The sequence below is a fragment of the Nicotiana tomentosiformis genome, chromosome 3 (genome assembly GCF_000390325.3).
Source record: "Nicotiana tomentosiformis chromosome 3, ASM39032v3, whole genome shotgun sequence".
In the NCBI taxonomy this organism is placed as follows: domain Eukaryota; kingdom Viridiplantae; phylum Streptophyta; class Magnoliopsida; order Solanales; family Solanaceae; genus Nicotiana; species Nicotiana tomentosiformis.
In genome coordinates, this window is record NC_090814.1 from 39,722,948 (window position 1) to 39,732,025 (window position 9,078).

The window sequence follows — 9,078 nt, forward strand, 5'->3', positions numbered from 1 at the left end:
AGAAACTTATTCTCCAAATTCAGAACATGAGGTGCATACTTATAAATATCCAATTTCCATCATTACCTATCTTTACTGATTGGAAACAATTAATCCAAACAGTGGAAAGGTGTAAACCTGTACTAAAAGTTATCCTTGTCTAATGGATAAAACCACCTGATGGATACATTAAGGTTAACATTGATGGTTGTAGCAAAGGAAACCCAGGCTTAGCAGGTGGAGGATGCTTAAGAAATCAGTATGGAGATCTAATAATGACTTACTCCACCTTTTTTGGTTCCTGCACTAACAATATGGCAGAAGCAATGGCTATCCAGGTTGGCTTGAAATGGTGTATTGATTATGGATACAAGGAGGTCGAAGTTGAATCTGACTCTCTAGTCCTAATCAATGCAATAAACAAGCATATCGGTACACCTTGGCAGATTGCTCACTTGGTAGAACAAATTAGAGAGTTACGGCAGGAAGGCAATTTCAAGTTTTCATACTGCTACAGAGAAGCTAACTGCACAGCTGACTTGCTAGCTAACTGGAGTATATATAAGACTTCTACCTTCTTCACTGAGGCTGACACTTTACCTTTGAAGGTGAGAGCTACTTTGAAGAATGACAGAGACCAGTTGGTCAACTTCAGAATTAGGACTAGAAAGAAGTTTTATGATGTTTAGCCTTTCTAATATCTTTAATCTCAGAAGGATTGGATGCCTTCCCCAAAATTTTACTTTGGAGCACTTTATCTTTCTTAATCTCACTGGAATGTGCTCTCCTCTCTTGATTCAGGAGTTGTTTAGATATGATTTACCAACTCCTTTTGTAATGATCCTTTTGAGTTTTAATATACAGGTTGAGGTCATGCCAAACCTCTCACCATAATGGTGACATTAAGTTTTTAAAAAAAAGAAAATGACAGTGGCTAGAAACTATTATAAACTAATTTATTTTCCATCCAAATCGAGTTCAAATAAATAAATCAGCATACAGTAAACAATTGAGCCTGAGGTACATGCTGCACATGAACGGACCCCCATCACCCCACTACACCGGGTTATTCCCAGTTCCTACTCTTTACAACAAATTCCTCAGAAAATTCCCTCAGCTCGCAGAAACAGCTTAATAAGAAAACATTGTGGTTGCTGAGACATGTCCGCTGATGAACAGGGAACACAAATCTGATACAATCGGAAAAGCTTTTACTACTAACAACCTGGCATATTACACTTACAATGAACTTTTTCGCCCATATGTACAAGCTGAAGAGTGAGTTGACTGAAGATACAGAAACATCAAACTGGAACAGGATCCAGCATTCTCTAACTCGCACCTCGGAAGGAACGATCAAGCACGTATCATCTAGATATTAGAGATACAATCAGCAAACAAAACAAAGAATAGGCTTTCAACATAGTATATCCGCAAATAATCAATTTTGCATCAAGAGACACTTTAAACAGCTTATAGACTGTGTAAGGCACTAGTTTATATAGGTAACAGTAACCTCCTAATCAACTAAAAAGATGATAAATATGAACATACAGATACTTGTCTGTCATTTCTTGCTCTCATTGAACACCTGTGAAGAATTGATGTGCTAGTGATTTATCATTCCAACTTGTCAACTGGTATGTGTCTACCATAACCTGCTGTAACCAACAAGATTACCAGAGATACAGGAGGATTTGCTTCGGGTGCTTCCTCACAATTCATCATCCCTTCCCTTACCCCATCCCAAAAAGAAATGGAAAAAAAGAAAAGAAGAATCCCAAATGAATCAGTTGCTAAAGGAAGCCACCCTTCCCCTCCCTGAAAAGGTAAAAAGAATAAATCTCATAGCAAACACAACATGAGAGTTTAGAAATCTCTCTCTTGCAAATACAACTTCCAATTCCTCTCTGCATTGCAGGTTGGTGCAACTGTACCATCCAGAGCTAGGTGAAGCAGTTCTCTCTACCGACTTCAAGATTTAACCAGTGTTTTAAAAGGCGTGGGCGTAAGGCGAGACGTTTTACATATGCCTCAGTGAGGCGTAAGCCCCGAGGCACCGGGCGTAAGCCCCATAGATATTTAATTTTTAATATTTTATAAAATAATATAATTGCAAAAAATATTTATAAACAGGTAAAATTGCATAAAAATTGAAGAAAACTATAAATATGTGAAAAATATATATATAGATGTGCTCCATCCCACAAAAAACTAGTCAAAACAATATATTATACGCTACTTAGAAGCACAAGTAACTTGAGTCGAAAAGAATAAAGTTTTCTACATGGAGGAACAAAAAGGATGACTAACCTACAATTTGAACTTTAAACTTGCTGCTATGAAGGAGAATGGAGTTCTCTTTGTATTTGTGAAAAAAGAAAATTGAATATTCGTTACTTTTGGGAGATATTAGCAGACTAGCGGACAAGATAAAGAATTGGGAAAGACCATGAATTAGGGTTTCAATCAATAAATAAGGTCTTGACTTTTAAATTTAATACATTTCAATTCCTTTTTAAAACTTTTGAGTAATTACCAAGCTGAATTTTGAGAATTTGGGTATTATATGAAGGACTTTTTCAACAAATTTTGTTTTAATTTGAAAAAGTCTTTGGGGCTTACGTCTCACTAAAAAACACGCCTCAAGCGCCCGGACGTACGCCCCGAACGCTCGGGCATACACCCCGAATTGCTGGACGTACGCTCTTGAGACTTTCGCCCCACACCATTGACTCGGGGCGTTTTTGGTGCGCCTCGCCCTGAAAACGCTTTTTAAAACACTGTTAAAGATTTAACAGCTGGTACATGACAGACTACATTGATCAAGACACTAGAGCTGGCACAGAAGCTAGTGAAGCCCAGATGAAGATTATGCTGGTTGTGGCAACAAGATAGCTACCCACTGTTACACGTACTTCTAACTTTTACTTGAGGTTTTGTTAAGATAAGGTCTTCAGAAGCATGTTTCATATTCAATTAAGAGAATATCTATTCTTTTAACAAGTATTAGATTAAATAAATCATGTTTCAAGTAAAGTGAAGGGGAAATGAAAAGCAAAGATTATGGACCTACACATTTTCTATTAGTTAATTAATGGGTCTCAAGCTACGATTTCTAGACACTGAACCAATAATGATTCCAAGGACAAGTAAGAACATATCCTACCAACAATGAAAGGAAAGATAGGAAGGAGAGACAAGTAAAACAATAGAAGCCATTAGCAGTGACCCAATAATTGAAATAGAAGGATGTCTTACCATCCGTGGGGCACTTCTCCCATGTAGTGTCTTCGTTGCATCTGAAAAGGCTTTTGCAGCTTCAGCATCAGCTTCAGCAGCTTCAGCGTCCCTAGCAGCCTCCTCAGCTTCAGCTATGGCTGATTCTGCTTCAGCAACAGCTTGTGCAGCAGCAGCTGCAGCCTCTTGAGGTGTCATGTTCCTCATTTTATTAGCTAGCTCTAAATCTATCTGAGATGTACTAAGCATGTCCATATCATCCCGATCAACCTTGGAGAAGATCCTCTGCCTGCTATCCAAGAATGGACTGGACAGGTTTCTTCTTCTGTCAGATGGTGTCGATGTGGGTGCTACTCTATACTTGCGCTTTATCTATAAGAGACAATATATTCAGGGTATTATAATCAACCAGGAAGGGAAAAAATTACCACGCATACAAACACTTGAATCCAATCATCATTTCTGATTGTATTCACACCTACGCCTAGGGTGAGCTGGGCAATGACACAGATGTTGATGCAAGATCAAGAAGGTTAAAAATCCAAGAAATTCAAGAAGTCTAAGAATTCATCCAAGATTAGGATTTCTTTTCCTTAAAGATTGGGATTTCTTATTTCTTGTTTCCTAGTAATTTAATTTTTGTTTTAGTAGAATTATATTTGTAATTCTAGTCAAACTAGGATTGTTAGTTGGTATCCCATTCCTACTAGAATTCTTTTTCCTATTTTAGTTAGGATAGGTTTTCTTAACCTTATTCTTATTCTAGTTTAATTAGGATTAGTTTTCCTTAACCTTATCAATATTACTCATTGTAAGGCCTATTTAAAGGGCTTAATATGTTGAAAATAAAGATTGGTGATTAGTTTTTTTGAGCATTAGCTTCAAAAACGTGGTTGACTCTTTTGTTTCCTCTTCTTCACTTACTCAACGGTTCTTGCAATCTTGTGGGATTGAAGAACGTGTGGGCAAGGTTTCTTTTCATCTTACATTCTTCTAACGTGAGTTTGAAGAACGCTTTCGCTAGTTTTGTTAAAAACTTTAGCGGGGTGTTTGTGTTTATTTCTCTTCTTTGTGCTTGAGTAGTGTAAAACCTCGAAAGTATATCAGATGTCAAGCACACAATATAAACATCACCTTGATAAGTTTCCCAGTTGCAGTTAAATACTTCAGTTTCCCCGACAGCAGCCTTATAAAGTTTGGAGGGGCCCAGTATTGGTCCTAATAGATAGAAATAGCATAAAATTAAGTAGAATAGACTGACAGATGCAACCAAAATTCTGGTTTTTGCTAGGAACTAAGATCAAGCAATCATGACATTTATGCATTGACTAAGATTTGTAAGATGACCTTTATATCATCTGATTGAGCATAAATGTATTAACCAAAAAAAAAGATTCTGTCGGACACGGTGCATAAGCCAACAGATCATTGAGAACCTGATCAGTAAAGCCACTACGTTGGGGGTGAACTCTTAGCATAGGGAATCAAGATCATACTTTGAGAAAAGAGATATTAGCATAGCAGTATCAGATCTATATTAGACTCATGCAACCTCATGATCTGCATATACTAAAGCAGACACCCTCTTGAACATACATATACTAACCAGAATTCTTTATGCCGCCATCAGGGTGCATTAACCCATAATATTTCATTGAGGACCTGTTTAGCAGAGCCTAATGCCTTGTTATATGGAATCAAGATCATACATTAAGAAAGAAAAATTAATGTGGCACTATCAGACCTATGTGCACTCAAGCAATCTAATATTCTGCATATTTCCAACCAGATGCTACATTAGGACTCAAATGTGCTGTATTTTTTTCATCCTAATCTGTTGTTACCAACAGTCAAATCTTAAAAATAATAAAAACAAAAACAACAGTAAAATAGAAAACTTTCTTCCACAAATAACAAACAAGGAATTTAAGAGGGAAAGCACTAAGTTTGATGATACTGAGGTTTACGAAGCCTCATAATTGAAATATACAAGCATCACAGATTGCAAACATCATCACAATGTTGATATTGCCATAACAAGAAGCAACACCATAATCAGTCCTTTATGGGTCTTTGAAAAATAAATAAGATTTCCATGCATGATAATTAATGAATGGTACTCTAGATTATATCTAGTTACTTCTTCTAAAAGAAAGCACATAATAAGAAGACAACTACCTCTATGTATGCAGCTATTGCAGTCTTGTTGGAACCACCTGGCTCCTTCAAGCTGCTTATAGCCTCCATTATAAGATTATCCAACCTATAATATTTAATGCAGCAACTATGAGGGATAATCATCCTTCCAAAGTAAGAAAATAAGAATAATATGTGACCCCACCAAGACAGGTAATATTATTTCATCCTGACTAAAGAAAAGGAAATTCAATGAACTTCTGAAAGATCTAAACAGAGGTCCCATACCAACTTTACCTTCCGAATGCCAAAAACTAATAACATAGAAGTATCACATGCATGTAATGAAAAAGCAAAGCACTTTTTGGTTGTCAGACATTTTTGTTTGGCAAAGAAAACAAAAATGCATTTCAGAAATCATATAGAAACATTTCAAAAAATACTTCAGGAAACAAATTGTTCTCCAAAAATGTTTTTTGAAAATATTTCTAAAAAGCATCTCCAACAAATATTTCTAACAAAACATCCAAATGCCACCTAGGAACAATAGAACATGCATAAACCAGCAAGCAACTATATCCATAAGCACAAAAAGAACTCGGTGACTACCACAAAGAGTTATGCTGCAACAATCAACGAGCAGCGCTTAACCTTATCATAGATTTTCTTGAACCATGTATCTGTGGAGAACTGCTAGAAGTAGTGGCTGCTTGCGCTTCAGCAGCTTCCTCATCACTTTCAGCTGTGGTCGTATCAGCCACAGGACTCCCATCCTGTCTAGGGGCCTGTTTCGTCCTTTTGACAGCTAACCTTGCTTGCTCTCGAGAACTCCAACCGTTTGCCATCACCGTCATGTTCCTCCACTTGTCCTGAACAGCATCAACAAAGATAAATAGGCATATTAACACCATATGCATAGATAAGAAACAAAAGATAAACTACTTAAACTACATAGCTATCATCTGCCTCAAATAACATCTAAACTTCCTCTGCACAAAACATAATTATCTAATGAAAAAACGATGGTAGTAACCTCTACCTTAAGATCTACATTTGAACGCAGACACAATACTCCACTAAATTCTGGATCCTTGAGAATCGTGCGCCATTTACCTGGCCCATGCTTAAGTATCCCAGCTTTAAGAGCAGCTTCTTCTTCTGAAGTCCACTTCTGCTTAGGTGCACCCATCAAAAATCTGAGGAAACTGAGGAACAACCTACTCAGAGAACACATAACAACATATCAACAAACCACCCAAAGAAGATAAATTGCACCATATATAGACGGTTTATCGGCATTATGCATCTGGAAAGTTAAATAAGCTTGAATAATCAACATGAAAACAATAAAACGGCTTCATTTGGAGAAAAGCAGATAAGTATATAGTTAACCTTAATAAACAAAAATTTTATGAGGATGCCATTCATTGCTGAGATGCATAGAATGAAACCATAACACAAGTCCACATAAGCTACATGCAATGGCATTAGATAAGTACATATTCGATTAATTCATGTCTGTTAAACTTGTCTGCTATTTTATCTTCCAAAGGCATTAAAGAAGTACGCCTTAGACTAAATTGTGTATGTAACACTTGTTGCTATCTTCCAATTGCATTAGAGAAGTACGCATTAGACTAATTCGTTTTTGTAAAACTTGTTTACTATTTGAAGTCCATGCACAAGATATGATTCATGACTCATGAACCACTACCAACAAACATTGGAATAAGGCATGATACATTCACTTTAAAGAACCACAAAAACAAGCAAGCACTTTCCAGGAAAAACTGAAAAACAAATCCTTACAGCAAAGACCTACCTCCTTAAAATCATTTATCTGAAAAAAGATCTAACTCCTAAAAGTCCAAGTGATATATCAAAACTAACCCTCTTTTCTTCATGTGCATTATCTAAATACCTCAATCTAATTCCTAGTTTCTGGACATGCCAAATCAGAGAAGTTTTAAACGCACAAGCACAAAGGCAAACAAACACAATATACACACATACAGAGCAGAAAGGTAATGAACTTGGGAGCAGCATATCAAATAGAACTTGGGAGCAAGAATTTTAACTAATTTGGGATTGAGGCATTGTTCATTGATCAGACAGAGTCCTTCCAAGGCGGAATTCTCGACAGACTGAACAAAAGAAAGCTAAATTTACTGAGCTGTTGATATCAAGTGTAAATTAAACGAATATTTAACAGAAAGCTAGTTCATGAAGATAAATCGATGTTAGCTTTAAATCGAATTTGTGTAAGATCACAATTCACAAACCGAAGCCCTAGTTTCGTGCAATAAGTTGGGAATTTGTTAGAACAGATTCAAATTGAAAAAATAGGGATGGAAGGAGATGGGGAAGAAGAGCAGTGAGAGATGGAGGTTCACCAGAAACGATCGGTAGGCAGGGCGATTAAAGCCTAGGAATTTGAAAATCTCTCTTCTAGTTTTCCTTTTAGCACCAACGGTGTGACTTGGAAGAAGCCGAGTTAGTTTGACTGATGGAGTTTGAAAAGATAAAAAAACTTTTTAAAACTTGTAATCTTAAATTATTTCTAATCGTAAAAACATGTCATCTAGATTGAAACACGAGCTATAGATAAATTTAATTGATACATGTACAATTTAATCTTGTCTCAATGCCCACAGTAACTATAGGCCATGCGCTTACTACATAGCCAAACATTCAAGCTTTAGGGACGCTTTGGACAGGTTTCACTAGTATAGGGCATGCATACCATGGCCTATTAAAACATTCGAGGCAGACCATTTTGCGTATGCTCTTCAACTTCCTTTTTTATTTTCTCTCTTTTTTAGCTACCTCATTTAGATTAGTAAAGTGGAAGGCGTCCTAAAGTTTAATGTCATATGTAGAACTCGATATCTGCCTTTGTGGCGAATAATGTTTGTTGAAGACTTCAACAACTCTTAGAAATCCCAGTCGAAAATTTTGGGGTTATAAAGTGTCAAAAGTGAGTAAGTTTTGTGTTTAAAAATTATATATATGGGTATGTGTTTTTATTCAATCACTGATAATTATTTGTTATATTGTATAGGATAATAGTGGGTGTGACTATTTTAAATGGAACTATGGATCATCGACAAACCGAACAAATGGAATTGCCGCGGTTGAGGAGGCCCTCCGTTGACGATGATACAACAACCTCACAAAACAATGTGAAGTTTGAACTACAGTTTAGGCTCAAATAAGTCGAACAATACAGGGCTCTTCTTAGAACATCGTTGAAAGAAGAAGATTGGTCTAGAGGTTTTGAGTTTCGCGTTCGCGAGGGACATGGTCGTGTTCGCGAATTGGTGAGGCAGATAACCATCGCGTTTGCGAAGGAGGATTTTTGGGCGGTGGCATTTTGTGCTTCGCGAATGTGGAGCTAAGGTCGCATCGCAAAGGGTAGTGCTAGGCAGAGTATATAAGTTTAAAATTTTGGAATATTTGCCCATTCTCTCATATTTTGAGCTCAGGACTAATTGAGGGGCGATTTTCAACGAGATTTTCATACAAGTAAAGAGGGTAAGTACTTTTTACTCATTGGTGATTATATTTCAAGAATCTACATGGATTTTTATCCCATGTATCAAGGATTTAAAGTGTAAAAATTGAGATTTTTGGTATGAACTTAAGAGAATGATTTTGGGAATTTGAACATAAAATTGAATTCCGATTTGGAATCTAATTATATATTTAGACTCAGGGTGTTAT

At 36.6% G+C, this 9,078-nt stretch overlaps 1 protein-coding gene across 5 annotated transcripts; it reads right to left on the reverse strand.

Annotated features, from left to right (window-relative positions):
- Positions 1 to 921: 921 nt before the first annotated feature.
- On the reverse strand, positions 922 to 7,984 carry LOC104100521 (telomere repeat-binding factor 1-like). 5 transcript variants are annotated; one of them, XM_009607771.4, is made up of 8 exons: positions 7,749 to 7,966; positions 7,414 to 7,499; positions 6,395 to 6,572; positions 6,007 to 6,224; positions 5,398 to 5,482; positions 4,354 to 4,437; positions 3,241 to 3,591; positions 922 to 1,350 (listed from the first exon to the last, which is right to left on the reverse strand). In XM_009607771.4, the coding sequence occupies exons 3-8, from the start codon at positions 6,542 to 6,544 to the stop codon at positions 1,336 to 1,338; spliced, it is 903 nt and encodes a 300-aa protein (XP_009606066.1). In that variant the 5' UTR covers positions 6,545 to 6,572; positions 7,414 to 7,499; positions 7,749 to 7,966; the 3' UTR covers positions 922 to 1,335. The 5 variants fall into 5 exon arrangements, with proteins under 5 accessions (XP_009606066.1, XP_009606065.1, XP_018627741.1 ...); XM_009607770.4 differs by having other exon boundaries at positions 7,434 to 7,499; positions 7,749 to 7,965; XM_018772225.3 differs by lacking the exon at positions 7,414 to 7,499 and having other exon boundaries at positions 6,469 to 6,572; positions 7,749 to 7,984.
- Positions 7,985 to 9,078: the final 1,094 nt, after the last annotated feature.